At 40.5% G+C, this 20001-nt stretch overlaps 1 protein-coding gene across 6 annotated transcripts in view; it reads left to right on the plus strand.

The window, feature by feature from the left end:
• PCMTD1 (protein-L-isoaspartate (D-aspartate) O-methyltransferase domain containing 1) overlaps positions 1–12123 on the plus strand; it is a 65397-nt gene extending 53274 nt beyond the window's left edge. For 4 of the 6 annotated variants that reach the window (XM_067553784.1, XM_067553785.1, XM_067553789.1 and 1 more), the window contains 2 exons: positions 505–628; positions 9407–12123. In XM_067553784.1, coding sequence (XP_067409885.1) covers positions 505–628; positions 9407–9777 — 495 coding nt within the window. In that variant the 3' untranslated portion in view covers positions 9778–12123. Of the gene's footprint in view, positions 1–504; positions 629–1267; positions 1358–9406 lie in introns of all 6 variants that reach the window. The other 2 variants (XM_067553787.1, XM_067553786.1) reach the window with 2 other exon arrangements.
• Positions 12124–20001: the final 7878 nt, after the last annotated feature.

Consider the following 20001-nt stretch of genomic DNA (forward strand, 5'->3'; position numbering starts at 1 on the left):
TAAAGCATCTTTAACAATACCCCCCATAGAGAGATATGTAATTATATATTAAAAATGACCACTATGGTGGTCAGACACAGGTTATGTCTAGGCAGTTTAGGACTTTCAAAGTACGGTCATGCTGATGAAGATGATATTGTATAAATGTTTCTAAATGTCTCTGCTTTCTTAGCTTACAGTAATATTAAATGTAAATAATTTGGACATTTGAACTTCTTTAAACTTACCAAAAGTTAAGAAAATATAAATACATGCAAAAGTTCTTCTTTTTTCCAGAGTGCAACAAAATAGGAAATAACCAAATATCATTTTGTAAAGTATATAAAATTCAGTTTTGGCAAGAGAACAGGTTTTCTAAATTTACATTTGAAACAAATTAAAATGGCAGTGTTATAAACTGCCTCAAAATGAAGAATGGTGGGTGTAACAACAATGAACAAAAAGGTAGATGAAATGATGTACTTAGCTGCTGAACTTTCTTATATTTTTGTTGTTTTCATGCAGTTAACACAAATTCTGCGAACTGGACAGAATACTTGGGAAAGTAAAAACATCCTTGCTGTTTCATTTGCTCCACTAGTGCAACCCAACAGGAAGGACAACAGCAAACGTGATACTGTGGGACTACGTAAGTGTCATCTGTTGTGGCTTTTCCTTTTTGATGCATCTAGTTTATTGTACCTGAGCAGGTATTCCTGCCCACAGAGTGGGGAGACTGTGTTATAATAGACATACTACAATAGAATGGAAATGTACTGTTCAGAAAGCTCTAGCTCCCTCTGGTTCTGTTGTTTAAAATTTCTGGCTTGTGTTCAAAAGCATCACTAAGACACAAATCTCTCTGTACCCAATTGTTTGTTAATTTTTATATTTTAAATTAAAATCATACCGAGAATTTACTGTTTTCCCCTGTCCTTTTCCTCTTGAACATTCCCAAACTCTAGTTGTTGACATCTCCCCTCACAGTCAGCCAAGTCCACTTTGACCAAGCACAAATAAAACATATACAGTTAATACTGGATGTTCCAGGGATGGTGAACATATGCCCCTGGTTCTGCCTTGCAGAGAGCGGAGAAGCATTGTATAAATTCCTCCTCTCCCCCAGAGTGCAAGGGGAGGGCCTGAAGCCCCACATCCCCGGTGGCTGGTGCTGAGCCCTGTGCTCCACACAGACTGTGTTTTGGGATGAGCCCAGAATATTTAAGGGACATGGAGATGCTTAATGAACATTAAATGGTGATTGGAATTTTCTTTCTAATCCCAACAGTTTGGACCAGATGTTTAAAGGTACTTAGCTGTCTAAAGAATCTGATAGATGCTTAGTGGAATTTTCAGAAGAGCCCAGTTACACTTCTCAGTTAAGCCATTTTTATGCACTTATTTTATCCTCTTACCAGGGTTTTCAGTACAATTCAGTCATTCCCTAGATGGTGAGAAACTCTTTTCAAGCTTTCTCTGCTATCCTGCTTCAATTCTCATGGTATAAATACATTTTCTTCAAATCCTCTTTTCTCCCCAGAGGTATAGACAGGGGGAAAAACCTCCTTCTCATGTTCCAGATACTTTGAAAGCAAGTAGTGTATGGAGTGCAAAAGATTTTATTTAAACAGACTTTTAAAAAAAAAACAAAAAAAACAGCAAATTGCAATTTATAGGTACCAATTTTAAACAAAGTGGTGTTGGCCCAGTATAGTCACAATAAATAAAATGAATACAGAACAATAGAATTCCATTTTGAACATTAGTATTTTTAAATATATTTTCTATAAAGAGATGCCTTTTTAAATTTCAAGTTGCCCAATTCATAGAAACAGTGGAGGAAGAAACAGATGTAATAAACGTATGGAACAGGTAGTTACTTATCAGTATATTTATATATTACTGTGGAAAACACATGCTACAAGAGGAAAGTTTGATACACCTGTTCAAATACAGTAAGAGTGTGTAATGTAGATAAAATGCACTTTTCTCACCATCCAAGTTGGCTTAAATTAGTGATACTCAGGTTGTGGGTCTTAAGCCACAAGTCTCTTTCATATGTTTCCTATGGCTCTTTGCAGCACATGATAGTAAAACACTCTGATTTAATTGTTAACCAATCTAAGTTTTTAACCAATCAGGATGCTTTTACTGAGTTGTTAACCAGTTTGGTTAAGTTACCAGCTTGCACTAAATTATTAACTTATTTGCTGTGTGAATAATACATATAAAATTAAATATTTCCCTGGTCATTCACACTATTGCGGCTCTTTTGGTTAATGTTGATCACTAATTTGGCTCCTGTACCACTGAGGTCTCAGTATCACTGACTGAGATCTTTCATTCAATGAAGTAAAGTTGTTTCTCTAGTTTCAAGATCATGAGAATGGAATAGTAACCAGTAACTGTTACGTAATAGAGCACTTTCCGTCTTTCAAAACCTTCAGTAAAAGACCCCAAACATCCTATGTATACCACCAAATATTATTCCAGTAAGACAAAGCCTACAGCTGTCACAGCCAGAATAAAACAAGCGTAAGTAGGAGTCCAAGCCTTGCTTATTAGAACCAATATAGAACATGCCTAATACAAAAATGGAGGGGCAAGTCGTGTTGTACTGACAATTACTGCAGCTCTTTTGCCTTAGTACATAATAAGAGAGCTGTGAGCCAAGCATATCATTCTAAAGGCAGAACAGATCTAGAAGACTGCAAAGATTGTCCTAAAAGGAGAGTCCTGTTGCAACCTTAACTATGGAGCTACTTAAGGTTAATCTCTGTACTACAGGGGTGGGGAACGTCCGGCCCGCGGGCCGTATAATGATTTGGTCCGGCTCGCGGCGGGGGGAATTCGGCGGCGGCGCGGTTTCACGGCGGTGGCGGGGTTCCGTGGGGGGGGCAGTGCCCGCCGCCGAAACCCCGCCGCCGAAACCCTGCCGCCGTTTGCCCCTTTTCGGCGGCAGGCACTGCCCCCCACCCCCCACGGAACCCCGCTGCCGAATTCTCCACCGCCGCCAGGGCCACCATCAGGCCCTTGACATAAAAAAGGTTCCCCACCCCTGCTGTTAAAAGTTCTTCTTTGAGTGATGATCCCTATATGTATTCCAACGTGGATGCCATGCACCAGAGCTGGAAGGTTTTCTTAGCAGTGTCTATGGACTCGCATGTGCGTAGTGCCTTCCCTCGTGCTCGCAGCCAAGAGTATGATGGGTTGTGTGGGTCGACGCCGCTCCAGTTCCCTGTTACCGCCGCATGGGCCTGAGTTGGAATCCCTGTTCTTTCAGGCTCTTAGTGTTTTGCTAAGAGAGTGACTTTTGTCCATTTGTATATAATTGTTTGTTGTAGAATTTCTCTTATTTTTCCTCCACATCAGCCCACTAACTCTCCCCCGGACTGCCTATAGGATCCGTCCCATCAATGCATTCTCCAACAAGAAGCAGATGCCCTTCTTGTGAAGGGAGCCATAGACTGGGTACCACCTCCCTACATGGGAAGAGGTTTCTATTCCCCATATTTCCTCATCCTGAAGAAGGGCAGAGGGCTCCGCCCCATTCTCGACCTTTGGCTACTGAGAATCTTTATCAGAAAATCCAAATTCCGTATGGTGACATTTGCATCGATTATCCCCTCTTCCCCATGGGACTGGTTCGTTGCTCTTGACATGAAGGATGCCTATTTCCATGTTGACGTTCATCCAGCCCACCAGAATTTCTCCATTTCTGCTTATGGAGGCGTGACTCGACTCCAGCGTAGCATTTGCCTTCCTTCCGGCAGACCACTTTGCAGTGCTGACAGCCATAATTGTAGATCTACACCACAATCCACGCATCATGGTCTGTTGTTGTCTCTCTGTTGTTGGCAGTCTGTACCTCCGTGACAATGCACACTCATCCACATATGCATTGCCTCCAAACGTTGGGTCTGTAGATGAAGAGGAGCCACAAGGACCGCTTGGAGGCCAGACTCATTTATCCCAGATGGTTCTGGCGCCTCTCACATGGTGGACTGACCCTTCCAAGGTCATAGTCAGTACCCCCTTCGCTTCTCCCACCCACAGACCATGATCACAACAGATACCTTCCTTGCAGATTAGGGAGCCAACTTAGGCCACCACAGAGCCCAGGGTGTCTGATACCACAAGAGGCCAGGATGCATATAAACATGCTAAAACTGAGGACAGTCTGTTTGCCAGGCGTTTCTTCCTCTCATTTGGTCCCGCTATGTTCAATTACCGTCTGACAACATCACAGTATTTGTCTACATCGACAAGCAGGAGGACACCAAGTCTCCCTCTCTCTGCTCCGAGTCTGTCCACCGTTAGAACTGGTGCATCAAACACCATGTGATGCTCCAGCCATGTGCCTCCCAGGCACTCAAAACTCCCTACCGATGTCCTCAGCAGAACTCTGTATCTCAACCATGAGCGGGAATAGCATAATGCCACATTCCAATATCTCTTCCACAAATAGAATCATAGAATCATAGAATATTAGAGTTGGAAGGGACCTCAGGAGGTCATCTAGTCCAACCCCCTGCTCAAAGCAGGACTAACCTCAACTATATCATCCCAGCCAGGGCTTTGTCAAGCCTCAGCTTAAAAACCTCTAAGGATGGAGATTCTACCACCTCCCTAGGTAACCCATTCCAGTGCTTCACCACCCTCCTAGTAAAAAACTTTTTCCTAATGTCTGACCTAGACCTCCCGCCCTGCAACTTGAGACCGTTGCTCCTTGTTCTGTCATCTGCCACCACCGAGAACAGCCTAGCCCCATCCTCTGTGGAACCCCCTTTCAGGTAGTTAAAGGCTGCTATCAAATCCCCCCTCACTCTTCTCTTTTGCAGACTAAACAAGCCCAGTTCCCTCAGCCTCTCCTCATAAATGGTGCATCCCACACTGGGATCTGTTCAGCACTCACGAAAACTGCAAGCTGCCCCTTTATTTTTCCAGGAGAGCCATAGAAAAGGGCTCGTAGGGTGGCGTTCTTCTCCTCCCCTAGACAGGCAACCTCTGCTACACCTTCCCCCCCGTTCCCCTCCTCCTGCAAGTGCTACACAAGATTTACCAGGACCGACCTACCATGATAATACTCATAGCCTATTTTGGCTCCATCAGTTTTGGTTCACAGACCTCCTCAGACTCCCCACCTGTACACCACTCCACCTCTGAACATTCTGGGATTTCCTCACACAAGATTGGGGCTGGGGCCAGTATCCCAATCTGAGACCTCTTCATCTCAGAATCTGATTTTTGGACAGGACTCGGGGGTAGACAAAGTATGCTCCACCCCAGTGTGACAAATACTTAACCAAAGCAGGAGGGCATCTACCAGGGCCTGTTACTGAGTTAAATGGAAATGCTTCACTTCATGGACTCACCACTATCACCATCCACTGAGTGCAACATCCATGCCTATCGTCCTTGACTACTTTTTCAAGCCCAGAACATCGGGCCTGGCCCTCAGCTCTATACGGGTCCATCCGGCAGTGCTCAGTGCTTGGATAGTGCTTCAGTGTTACGCACCCTACCATTGTCTGTTTCATGACTGGTCTCCTCTATATCTTCCCACCAGTACTCAATTCCACACCCCCATGGGACCTTAATCTTGTTCTCTCTGCGCTCATGAAAGCCTCCCTTCAAGCCGCTAGCAACATGCTCCCTCTCCCATATATCCATGAAGGTGATGTTCTTCATGGCCGTTACCTCAACTAGACGTGTCAGTAAACTGGCAGCCATCATGGCTGACTCCCCCCCCCGCACAGTGTTCATCAAGATTAAAATTTCTTTACAGCTGCACCCTAAATTGCTCCTGAAAGTAGTGTCATAGTTCCAGCTAAATTGGTGCATCCACCTTCCTGTGTTCTACCACATCCGCATGCCTCTCACATGGACAGGTCCTACACTCCATCGACATCCTCTTTGAGCTGGCATTCTACCTCCACAGGACCTGTGCCTTTCACACATTGCCGGAAATTTGTAGCCATTGCTGATTGATCCAAGGGCCAAGCCCTCTTCTTCCAACCAGTCTCCAAATGGGTCTCCGTGTGCATCCATGAATTCTACACATTATCCAACGGACTGCTGCCTTATGGAGTCACAACACACTATGTGAGCACAGGCAGCCGCATTGGCCTGACTGGCTAACTTCTTGTGGGAAGATATGTCATGCAGCAACGTAGCGCTCTGTCCACACGTTCATATCCCACTACACCATTGCCCAAGTGGGGGTTGCGGATGCTGCTATATGCCACGCGTCCTACAGACTTGGTTTCCTCTCACATCATCTCCACCCTCATCACTGCTCACTACTCACCCATGGTTGGAATAACTATAGGGATCATCACTCGCAGAAAAAAAGGAGATTAGTTACCTGGAACCGGAGGTTCTTCAAGATGTGTGGTCCCTATTTGTATTCCAGTACCCGTCCTGCAGACTGGACTACTTAGTGGTGAGAGGGACACTGGAAAGGCATTGACCCGCACAACCTATTATACCCTCAGCTGTGAGCACAAGAGGATGCATGACATGTGTAGGTCAATGGACACTGCTAAGAAAACCTTCCGGCACATGGCACGCATGCACATCTGTGTTTGGACTACCAATAGGGACCACACATCTTGAAGAATCTCCAGTTACAGGTCAGTACCCTCCTCCTCTTGAAAATGTCTTGTTCCTGTCTGTAGAATAAATACCTTTGAGTCAAAATGATCATGAAACGTGTATCATTTTTTTCTTATATAGCTTCAAAGCCCATTATTGCTAGAATTTAAATTTTAAAAACAAGTTTCCATTTGATCCACCAAAGACTTTCTCAGCATCAGAAGCTTAACTAGAGTCTTATTCTCTTCTCTAGAGTTGAATTTTTAAAAGTCAAATTGTTGTGTAGGTGGTGGGAGTTAATTGAGCTATGCTGACATGTTACAAACTAAATTCAGCTGCATAATCAGTGTTCCAGGCTTTTAAATACAATCTTCATGAGGAGTTTATAATCTACATTTAGTATAGCATAATAGTATAGACCTCTTTGATCACCCAGCAGCTCACCTGTCTTCTAGATGCCCTTAATGGTCATTTATGCCACCAAAGGACAAGACAGTGGAATCTGTATGGTACAATGAGTTGTCAGTGACAACAGTCATTAATCACTCTCTCATCACTGACCCAACCATCTGTCCACCAGGTTTTGATCTGCCTAGTCACTTGTGGTCACCTCTGAACCAGTTTTGAACAGGCAGGGCAACTGTGTGGCCAGTCTCTTTAAATGGGGTTTTTCTAATGACCCACAGTGTACCTGCGGTCAACTTCAGACTATGTCGTATATCATGTTGAGTGCCCACTGACTTATTTTGATGGCAGGCTACCAGCTCTCCACCTGGCTGATGATGTCGCCATTAAATGGCTGGGCACATTGCGCATACACCGATTATATAGCAAAATGAGTCTGTAGGCACTGTACCTCTTAGGTATGTGGGATCCTGTATTAATTTAGTTGGAGTTTAGCAATTTTTTGGCATGAAATCATGAGGGATAATGTATTTATGCCACTAACACACATGCCTATGTGCAAAGCTTTACTTTACCACTCTTAGGAGATAATTAAAATAAATGATTCCTGGTGTGATTGAAGGAATTTTCTTTAAATCTCAAGACCTTACAAATATCTTTATTTTCTTTAGCAAATCTAAGGGAGTATTATCATTTGTATATGTAATAGTGGAAATAATAAAATGTCTGATTTTGTATATTTGGGATTAGATGATTTTGATTTTAGGTGGTGTTTCATCCTATTAGTTTTATGGAGCAGGAAAGCGGAGAGCTCATTGGCTCATATACTTCTCTTGGGACCTTTACTTTCAGTCTTTTGTTTCAGCATTTTCTCTAATAGATCGTTCATTTCTCCTATGATTTATGAGGGGTTCTTTAAACTTTTAGTTCCATTTGTTCTCAGAATGTCTGCTAGTTCTTCTTCTTTATCCTCCAAATATTTTATAGTTTGTTTACAAATTTGTGACTGGAGCATGGTCTGCGACCATGGCACAGTAAGTTTGAGATTTAACCAATGTATCTTTAAGAGATTTTAATTGGTTTTGTTCTTTTAAATCAACATGGGACTTTTTTTTTTTTTTTTTTTTTTTGGATTTGGCATTAAAATTTCCAGAAATTAAACTAAAATCCTTGCTGCCAGTACTTAGAATCAATGTCTTAGAGGCAGAATATCATAAATACTATTCTTCTCACTTCCATTTTTAGCACCAAATTGAAGCCTCCATATGCATCTGTAAATATCAGAGTAAAAAGCCTTGTCTGAAATGTATCTGGTTGCCAGATTTTTTTAAATCCAGTATTGGCAGCATATATGAAAATGTCCTTTTGGTTTATAAAAAAAAAAAAAAAAAAAAAAAAAAGTTTGCCCCTTCCCCATATCATTTTTCCATGCCTGAAACTGTTCCATTTGTGTTGTATTGTCCCAGATATGCAGGAAGAAAGACAGGACACAAGGAATGTGGTTTAATTCAGCTTCAACTTTATTTAACTCAATATGGAACTATCCAGCAATAAATTGTTCTGTGCAAATCATACTTTCTTTCATGATGTGTTGTACTCAGGAGAGGACTGCCATCAGGATTCTCTTCTCTTCCCCATCCCACCCATGCCCAGGCTGGTCCAAGAGCTATTGCTGGGACCCCACTTCCCTTCCCTTCCCTTCCCTTCTACAAGGGTTGAGGGAAAAGGGTTGTCTGGTACAGCGAGAAGACATCAGGAATTCCTTCCCCACCCTTTTTTTTTTAGGGAAAGCCTTCCTGTAATTCCACTTTCAGTTCTGGTTCATCAGGGAAGTAGTCCCACTTTGAAATGGTACATGCACTGGGAACCTGTTAAATTGTGACAACATGAACTTGACCTCCCAAACCACCCTACTGGGTCACTGGGGAGCTGTGGGAAGGTGAAAAAAACTACCTACCTAAGCCAGTCTGTCATCAATAAAAAATTCCTTCACAGCCCTACAAAGGCAACTAGTGCAATGCCCACAGTAGATCAAAAACTTGCTCCTACTCTAATCCCAGCAGTGGGAGTTGTTGCTTTGGGCATGTGATGGCCGCCCAGCCAAGAAGGAAAGGGTTTACATTTCCTCCCTTTGAGTGTGTGGGATCCAATGAATTTCTGCTTTGCTAGACTGAGTGGCACATCCACTGAGATGCACCCCCCTCCACCCTCCAAAAACCATAAGTAAGGTCAGCTCACAGAAGGTTACTGATCTGCTACATGGTTTGTCAAAAGCTGCCAAACTTTCTTTTATATTTGCCTATCATGCTAAGTCTTCAAATTATTGTTTCATATCATTGTACTTCAAGTTTTGTAGCAGTTTCTTACTTTTAGAAAATAACAATTTCACTGATATGGCATACATAATTTTTCTTTTTTCTCTTAGCCCCATGTGCTGTTAGGAATCTACAGGACTTAGCTCGGATCTACATTAGACGTACTCTTAGAAACTTCATAAACGATGAGATGCAAGCTAAGGGTATCCCTCAGAAGCCCCCACCGAAACGAAAACGCAGGAGATGCCGTAGACGCAGGATTAACACTTATGTGTTTGTAGGCAATCAGCTCATTCCTCAGCCTCTAGACAGTGAAGAGGATGAAAGGATGGAAGAAGACAACAAAGATGATGATGATAAAGATCACAATGAAGCCTTGAAGCCAGAGGAACCGTCTCGAAATTTATTGCGAGAAAAAATTATGAGTCTACCATTACCTGAATCTTTAAAAGCATATTTGACATACTATAGAGAGAAATAACTTGTTTTAAGTAGAAACAATAATGCCTATTGATAGCTTCTTTATTCTTGAAAATGTAGCATTTATTAAGAAATAGATGGACAAATATCATTAGTCTTTCAACAGGACTGAAGTTCAGTGGTAAATTGTAACTTCTCTGTCTTATCTTTGCTACAAAGACTTGTATTCAGCAGTAGAGAATCCCTTTTTAAAAATCTATTTTTCTTTAAATTTTGAGAAATACAGTTTTAACTCTGATAGAAAAATATTCAAAAGCATTATGCAGCACTAATCAAGACTTGGCATGGTAAATCTTTTTTGATCCTTAACAGATTTATATTGATAGAAGGGTAAGTGAAATTTTATATGTACTCAATAGCTGTTGAACAAATGCATTCTGACTTGAATAACAGTTGTCTGCATGAGGTTTTAAACATGCACACAGACATTTCTCATCTAATATTGAAATCGTACCCTTTAAAAACATTTACTTTACCATGACTTAGTTGCAGTCATTATTACTGTGTTGCTATAAATGTATTCCATGAAATACATAAGTGCAATAAGTGTATACAGACATTGAATGAACTGGCTTTAATGAAATATAAAAAATGCAAGTTCTGAAATGTCAGATACCCTGCTACTTTTGCATTTATATCTTTTGCCAAAAGATCATGAGAAGTGACTACTTCTCTCAGAGCCTTAAGGGAATATCATGTTGAATATAAAGCAAAAAAGATGCTTACTGCAACCCTATTTGTTTAACTCCATACTACATTTTCAGTATTTATAAATAGACATTTTCTCATTCTCAAGGGTTTAAGACAAATTATGTAGTTTCTTTCTAAAGTTCACAGTAGAGACACACAATATTTGGTAATAAAAAGATGGTAATTTAGAATTAAATGATCTATATTTACTACTTTAATAGAATAGACTATGAATAAAGTTTAGCTTGCATTGCTTACTTGGATAGCTGTAATAGTAAAATTTAGAATTTGTTCAGCAGATGCACTTTAGTAAGTGGATTTTGTATTTCATCTAAATATTTCTCTGGTAGAAGGCAGGGTTGTGCTGGCTGTATGTTTGTTTCTGAACACAGCTATTTTTAGTTAATAAATATTCACAATCTTTTATACATGTCTGTTGGAAATTGAGAGTAGCAGTGTGAACTTTGGGACCCACAGAGTGCTCATTTGAATATTTCCCCTCCACCTCTTCTCTCCCATTAGATGAAGTTGCTTGTTTCTTCTGCTTTGTTCATTTTTGCCCACTTAATATTTTGAGTGTATTGTAGCCATAAGGGAGAATGCAGTTTAAGAACTAGGCATGATATTCAGTATAAGCTACTATTATTGGAAATATCAGTCTGTTGGACCCAATGGAAAACATTCCTCTTAGAGAAAATTCCTGTGCAGTGTATTTACTGTTGTGGTAATCAAAATGTTAAATCCATCAAACATTTAACCATAAGATAAAATCATCACCATTGCAGTTGATATTTTCATAGCCAGATATTACACATCTAGTGTAATAGTCCTGTTTTCCAATGTTCACTTAATATATAAACATTGTGTCATACCTTAACGGTGAGATAATATATAATCCCGCAACAGATTGGACACTGAATTTTGATTGTGCATTTCATGCTTCATTTACCATTTTAAAGAATAGTCTTAGTAATGTTGAAAAGGCAACTTGATGAAAGGCCTGTTGTACCAGCATGTGGAGTTTTTTCCACAGTATATTTACAGCATGAATAAATAAATAAATAAATAACTGCTGTTGGAAATAAATTTTCTGACCTTATTTTCACAGTAGAAAAATCTGGTAAGAAATAGTTTATATGTTTTCCTATACAATGATACTAATGGAGTAATTGCAGTGGCACAGCTATTGGAATCATTCAGTATAATTTTTAATTAAATATTTTGTTTTAGATGGAATTAAATTTAAATAATCTGAAATTCAAGATGTTATACTTTCCAAGTAGCCTGGGAATTTTGTCTTCTCTCCCCTTTTCAGAATCAGCATCTATATGTTCAAGAGTTTGAGGTTAATAAATATAACTTACATATTTTCATTAAGAGAACTTTATACAGGACGCTTTTGAAGAATGACTTTCTGCATTGTTTTTTCACTCTCTTGTATACTTGGTAAAATAGACAACAATGGATGATTTGTCATGATGATTCAGTATGTAACTTTTTGGGAGTCACTGAAACAGTTTCTTTTGCATTTATATGTGGATTTATTTTACACTCTTGAATTTATATTAAATAAAAAGGTAGAAATGCAAAATGAAACAATTGTCTTTGACATAAATTGATAATGGGACATTACTGCAATAAAAACTTTTTTTTGGTGGCCTGTGCTTACTCAAACTTTTTTTATTTCATGGAAATGCTTTCATTTGTGTCTGGTTTACATTTTCAGTCTTTTCATATTCACACCTCTGGTAACTTTTTAATTAGAAAAAAATGATATAATTAGAAGTACTACATAAGACTAGATTTGGTATACACTATAAACAGTCAGAGCACTCAGCATCTGTCTCTCAATAGCCAAAGGGCTTTAACCCATATTATATTGGGGAAGCTCTGTTACCTTCAGTAAAGAGGTCAAACCAGATCATCACGATAGTCTGTTCTGGTCTTACGAACTATGAATGAAAGCCTCTTACCCACATGCAGAAAAACCTTTGGTGGTTTTAAAGGTTCTAATGTGTCTAATGCTGAGGCACAGGCTGACTAGAGAACCTTCCTGTTGTGGATGGAGGTTTTAGGGAAACGATATAAGGGCATGGAGGTGTCACCTCTGGCATAGGACATATGGATTCTCAACTTTATCTGGTGGGGGATACAACATTTCTTTTCTACCCTTACCATCCCAAATAAAAATTGTTCCTTTCAAGACTACACACAAGTGCAACTGTGTATTTGGAAAACATCCTGTAGAGTCCATCTCTGCTAGGAAAGATGGTCATTGAGTCTATGAGAAAAAGGGCATTTATTCCTAATATCCAAAAAGGGGGTCTCATGCCCATTTTAAATCTGACCTCAAATAAATAAAATCTGGAAACAACCATGCCTCTTGAAAGGAAGACAAGTAGATGTAGGCTCTGGATTCTTGCAGATTCTCAGTCAAGGATTGAAGGGTAAAATCTCTGATATGTATCAGATTTGTAATTGGGAAACAGCACTATCAGAAAATGGGGGTTTATAGTACCTGTGTTCAGAAAATGCTTGGGAGCAGTAAATGAGTAACTACAGTGAGGGACTGGTGCATTCACAATTAGAGTTGGTTGTCAAATTTTCCTTGAAAAATTTGTTTTTAATTTAAAATAATAGTGATTGTTTATTTTCTTAAACTGACAATATTTGATTTTTCAAATGGAAACCAAACATTTTCAGTTTAAAATAATTTTTAAGGGGGTGGGGGAAGGTTGGTTGTAGAAAACATTTTTCTGAAAAACAATTTTTTGCAAAACATCTAATTTTCAGTAAAACACCATTTTTCAATGAAATACCTGTGTTGAGAATTTCTACAGGTCCTATTCACAATCTGAATGGCTATCCTACCACATGATGTTGGAAGTGAACTAAGAGACTCTGCCATCATTAGTATATGTTTGAGGATAAACTTGATGTTTCTGGTTCTTTCCTTGAGGAACCTTGTCCCACATTCCTAGATACTGCCTTTCATGTTCCCAGATAGGGTCTGGGACACAGGGGATCTGGTAGGAATAACTGTCAGAGCCGACAGCTGTTGGTATGGGTCATGCTGTGAATGCTGTTCAGGGAGAGCATCTTGGTGCACAAAAGGCCTCGGTAGCTGGTAGTTCTAGCTTCTGCCCAGCAGCATTAACCCCTGAGGTCTTGGTGAACTAAATACACACACTATATCAGTTTCCAGATTTTAGGTGACTCCAGTGTCTTCCCTGGCTTAGTGGTAGCTTGCAGATGATTTCCAGTTTAGGCCTGGATTTCTCTAAATGTCCTCCCACTCAAAATGTGGTGGCTATGCATGTGTTGTCCCTGGCAGCATCACGCTTATCTAATGGGGATTTCCACTCAAAGTATCCATTCAGTCCAAGAACAGCTGCCCACAAAAGTTCTAAACTTTAGAGCAATCCTGACCTTCAGAAACCTGAAATCCTAAAAGATAACCTGGATCCTAGACTTGCAGAAAAGCTCTGTGTGGCTCAAAAGTTTGTCTCAGCAGCCGAAGTTGGTCCAATAAAAGATTAATATCTCACCCACCTTTTCTCTCATATTCTGGGACTTACACAGCTATGGCTACACTACAGAGTCCTGATCCAGATGGATTCTGATTGAACTTCTAAATAAACAAATGGGAAAGATTTGGACGGGGGACAGGAGCAGGATCATGCTCCCTTTAAGCCCTGCAGGCATAGAACTAGGCAGCATCCTATAACCCTTCCACTTTACAAGCATGAAAAGGGAAAAAATGCAATGCAGATAGGCTGCATCAAATAGTTATCTCATCGTTGCGCTTGCTAAATCAGGGAGTGGTGACTCAGATCAATCTTTATTAGAGGACTCCAGAGAAATCTATTCATGAATGTGCTGAAAAAGCTAATGCTCTTCCACCCACTTCATCGAGAAAATGATTACCTTCGGGCAGAACACCTTTTTGAGAGATTGGAAAGGAGAGCTCACCTATATTTTTGCACTAAGATGGCTGATAATAAAAGGATCTAACCAAACTTAGCTGAGACAAAGATCTGATCATCTTAACTGGCTAAAAAAATACAGTTCTCATCTTCCCTGGTGGTTAGCAGGGACTGCATCAGTCTGGCCAAAGATGAGCGCTCAAAGCCACTGCCTCTTTCTACATCCCAGCCCAGGATCCTGAGAGGGTAAAGACAGAGGTATAGTGTTTCTGAGCATGTTTCAAATCCAGCCAAGTCTACAAGGAGGGCTTAACCTTAAGAGGAAAAAGTAGGCAGTTTGGTGTATGTGGGGGGAAAGATGAGAGAGCTGCTTGCCTACCTCTTTCAACAGATTGAGTCTGGTGCCTAAAGCCATAAATCTAAACCCATTTTAGGCATGTAGTCAGGCTGCTTTTGGTTTTCAATTCTACTCAGCAGTTGCATTTTCAATAGGCCATAGTTTCCAACACATCTAAAAATCTCCCCATATGTACATTAGATCCCTAAATCCATGTTTAAGCACTTAATTAATGCAACCAGACAACTTGGAGCTTATTTCCTAAGTGTTCATTTGCCACCTATTTTGGCCTATTATGAATGCAAAAAAACAAAGTTCTTTGCTGCCAATTGTCATCAGATGCATGTGGATCTGATGAAAGCTGGCTTTGAGCTACTCAGTATGAATGGACTTACATTCCTCTTGTAGAAAGTCTTTTTTTTTCTTAGTGTAATTGATTTAAGCTTGCAGAACTTCAACTATTTGTGACTGACTGATCTACCTTGTGTTCTAGTCTACAGGGATAAGATAGGAATTCAGCATGTGTTCACTCTATCAGAGGCATTTAACAGAATTCCACTTTAATGAGCCAATAATCATGCTGACAACATTTCTCTCACATCAGTGTGTCCACAGCTGTGAGGCCCTTCTCTATAAACTTGATGTGAAAAGGTCAGTAGGCTGTTTACTGGAGCAAACTAAAGCCCTTAAAATCCACCTAGCTTTTATTCTTCTGATAATATGTTACCATGAGGAACCATAAATGGCTGGCTTACTGCATTCCTCACTTCTAAGCTGCAGACCTGCAGCTGTAGAAAAGATCGCATCAAGACTCCTTGAATTCAGGCTGTGTCTACTTGGTTCAGATTTGCTAAAACGAAGGGATTTGAAAAGCAATCACATCATCTTCTCCGGATGCGTTTACAAGCATTTTTGTTTCAATTCATCTTCCAGACTGGAAACCAACATCAGCTTTTACAGAACCTATTCTACAGCCCCGGGGTGCTCAGACTCCCATTGCGGCTTTATTTTTCATGTGTGTGAGATGTCTCTTTAAGTTGTCCACCTCTGATAGTTTTGTGGCAGTTTTCTTTTTTTCCTTTCTGCATTAATAAGATGGTATTTTAGCATGCTTTCTCTAGTTTAAAATGTTTCTATTTTCCCTTTCAGACAAATCAGCTTTGTTTTTGTCTAAACCTTAATCTGTTGCAGTCTTCCTTCTCTTTGAGAGACTGCCCTTGAACTTTTAGGCCAATATTTTCAAATGTAAGCTAAAGTTAGGCTCCTAAATTCATGTTTAGTCCCCTAAATAAGTGGCTTGATTTTCAACAGGGCTTCAGCACCCAGCAGTTCTTCTTGCTGTCAAGGGGAGCTGCTTGTGAGCTCACTGTCTCTGAAAAACAGGCCACTTCCAGGGTACTAAATATAACTTTAGGAACCAAACACTAGGTCTGCATCTTTGAAAATCTTAGCCCTCGGCTTTAGTCTCTAAGCTGGGAGCATGCATCACAACACAAGTAAACAGACACGCTCTAGCTTTGCTAAAAATAACAGTGTATCCAGCAGGGTAGCATAGGGATGGCTCAGGCTATCCACCTGAGTACGTACCCAGGGGATCTGGGTGCATTTGTACTCAGGTGGCTACTCTGAGCTGGCACCTGTGCCAACCCCTGGCTATACTGCTATTTTAGTGCACTAGCCGGCGCAGAGCTCGTGTGTGTCTACGCGCCCTGGGAAGCACACTCCCAGCTGCAGTGTAGACATACTTTAAGACTTTGAACCGACTAAACGGTGTGTCTGAAGAAATAATTGTAACCTATAATTGTGATTCACTAAATATTTTGAATCAAGTCAGGCGTGTAAGGCCTGCTACTGGTCCCATATGACCCAGTACAACCCACCGGGTGCTCAGCAACTAAACCGGGAGCCCTCTACTCACTGAGCGGTGGGAGTGAGGCCAGATACCCATTTAAATAAAAAAACAGTATCCACTAAGGATCCTATCAGTATCTCTATTGTTTCTGTACACGTATATGGCACAGATGACGAGAGTGACTGTGCACTGGTACGTCAAACAACCTAGAGATCAATGGCCCTAGAAAGACCACCATTACTGACAGAGAGCTGTAGAAGTTTGACATCTAAGCAGCGACTGTCATTGAAACCAGACTAGCTGATGCATGCTTGCTATGCAAGATGCATTACACTGTCTTCTGGCATGTAAAAAGTAAATAAGACCGTCACAAATGTGGGCTGGGTTTTGCAGTCAAAAATGGGTGGCATCGATATCAGTACATAGGCCCCCAGGCTTTCCTCCATCTCGGAAGAGAAGGACTTTTTTTTTATCATCCACTCAACAGTTTCATCAGTATGCTACCACCAGGACAGCGGCTCTATTTATTAGGATACTTCAAAGTTAGAGCCAGCTCACATCACAAGATGTGGCTTCTGTACACTTGCCACCTTGAAGTGGGGAAAAAAGAATGACAATGGACAAAGACTATGGGAGCTCTGCATCCACAGCAGACTGTGCATTATTAACACCTACTTCCAAGACAGTCACCACCGTAATGTTACGGGGATCTGGCTACTAGCGTATGCCTACAGAAATTAAATTTGTTAGTCTTTAAAGTGCTACAGAACTCCCGTTGTTTTTGCTGTATACAGACTAACATGGCTACCCCTTTGTAGCTTTTAATTGTCACCCACAGTTAATGCCTACAGAATGGTCTCCATACTCTCAGTTTTCACAGTGTAAACTGTGATACAGACCATGTGCTCGGATGCCAAAAAACAAGGCATATGCTATGGAAATTTTATCATCCCGAACAAAACCATTCTCCAGTTATTAACACCAACAACACAAAAGACCAAGGAAGGTGTCTCCAATTCACTATGAATCTCAGGGAAGCTATGTCATTGATTGCATCTCTTCAAATGTTGATGCAGCATGGAACATGCTCTAAATAAATATCCAATATAACTTCAACCTGGGCCTTTGGTAAAAAGACTGTGAGATAAAGACTGGTTTGTGGCATACTCTGAAGAAATCTGTCCAGTTATTGAAGAAAAATGTACAGCATATCTCCATCACACCACGAACCCCTCTCCTGAACAGAGAGTTTTGGTTCCAGCCTTGCAACGCTCTATTTTCCCACTTACCTGAATAAGTAATTTTTTTTTGTCCCCAGGTGAGTAAAGTCAGGTATCTTAATTGAAAAGGCATTATCAGAGATTTTGTTCCTGGTACTTGTAAACATCTATGATCACTTTGCAAGGCTGTTTTATACTTGTTTGTTTCATGTTTGTGCCATCTTAAATGTATCTATACTGAACTGCAGAAGCCATTTGTCTGCCCTATCCAAGGCATTCTGACTTTGATGCTTGTCATCTTTGTGCTACTTGCATTTTAGCTCCCCACCCTGTAGTTATGGATCAGCAGCAGATTCCAGAAGCTTACTGCCAGGGCCTTCTTCCAGGTTATAGAAATACAAAGTGAACAAAACCAGGTCTGGCAGTCATCTTCCCAGTATTTTAATTGCTTCAATTCACCTTCCTTCTTTAATATCCAGGCTGTTGTTTTAAAAACCAGTGAAGTAGTTCATCTCCAAATCTCACTTTCTAACCTCGTAGATGTGCCCATTGTACTATCACATCAAAACCAGTTTCACTTGTTCAAAGAATAACACAGTATACCGAAAGAGGGCAGTATTGCCACACAGGAAGATCAAAGTGAAAACTGCTGACACACAACTGCATAGAATGGACAGTAAATATAATTAATAAAGCCAGCTCATGTGAATGTTGAAAACTACATAGCAAAAGAGGTATTACCTGACATCATCAGGTATTAAGTAAGTAAAAACATACCTTGTTCCCTTTCCCTTTGCTGTCGAGAGTTTTTAGAAGGGAACAAACCCCTCTTGTTTGACAGTCTTTCAGATGGTAATAACTGTCCTTTTGGGGGAAAAGAGAAAAAGTTAGTTGAGATGGGCTGGAGCTGTTGTTCTTAAAGTCCAATCCTTGAGTTAAATCATTCAGCCTTTTGTTTAGACTAATTCAGTCATTCGGTCACCCTTTTACACCTTTTCCCATGAACATTCGTTACTATAGGTTATTGTGACATTTTATTAATTTTCCCTCGCTTTGCACACAATTAAGGTACATTTGTAAGCCCAATTATTACGACAGACCTCTAAGACATGCAGCACAGTGGGCGGGAAATTTAATCAACCTTTACATCCTCCTGATCCTTGTCTGCTCCTGGGACTGGAGAAGCCCCTGGCATAATGTAGAGAGCTCTCAGGGGCTTTCTAAGTTACTTCATCTTCCTGGACTGCCCAGTGGACCTCAGCACTGCCTGAGATCTACAATGCTGCATCCTGTAACTGCTTCCTTCAGGGTCCTCAGAAAGCAGCTTTACAACTGTCTTCCTCAGTACCTGTGTCAGGGGCATTCTCCCCAGCCAGAACCTGGGCTTTCAGGGTCCGTCAATACTGCAGTCACGGGGTGTAACAGCAGCTTGTGTGGACATATCTGAGCTGGCTTGAATCTAAGTAGCTTGGGTACTACTGGAGTAGTGAAGCCATAGCAGCATGGGCTTAACTGCATAAGTAATTACCCAGGGTTCCAGGTGCCCTGCTTCTTTAAGATACTCTGGACTTTTTTTTTCACCCACATCAAGGTACTAGCACAGGGGTCAGGCTCTCACCCCTAGGAATCAAACTAAAGAACCCATAACTTATTAGTTTTAAAAATCTCATGGTTATTAAGCCAATCTCATGATATTGGGAGGCCTGACACTTGGGGTTGGTAATACAGGCTCATGGCCTTAGAATGAACAAAAACATTGTAAAAAACATTTCTATATATTTCTTCTAAAAATTTTCCTTCAGTTACCACAGTTCCAAATACTTCGCATGTTATAGTTTTCCCCAGTATGACCGCATAAAATACTGTGAGTCAGAGACAATATCTGCAGGAGCTGATCAGAGAGAAAACTATGAACACCAGTATTAAAGTTGCTAAGTTCCCATGCAAATTCCTAAAATAAAAATGAATGGAATCATACATGGAAATAGCTGTTCAACTATTTCTGTGCTAGCAGACTATTCGGTCATTATTTAACATGTCATAGTTGTCATTATTTGATTGTCATTATAGTCATTATTTCACAAATGGGTCTTCTGAAAAAGATAATTGGGCATTAATTTAAAAAACAAGTCCTAGCTTCATTACTGTATATCATCTATAACAGTAGTATCTAATACTGTGTATCTAATATCGGATGCCG

Source organism: Emydura macquarii, unplaced genomic scaffold (assembly GCF_026122565.2).
Source record: "Emydura macquarii macquarii isolate MOO-44397 ecotype Brisbane River unplaced genomic scaffold, CSIRO-AGI_Emac_v2 contig_1477, whole genome shotgun sequence".
NCBI classification, from domain to species: Eukaryota; Metazoa; Chordata; order Testudines; family Chelidae; genus Emydura; species Emydura macquarii.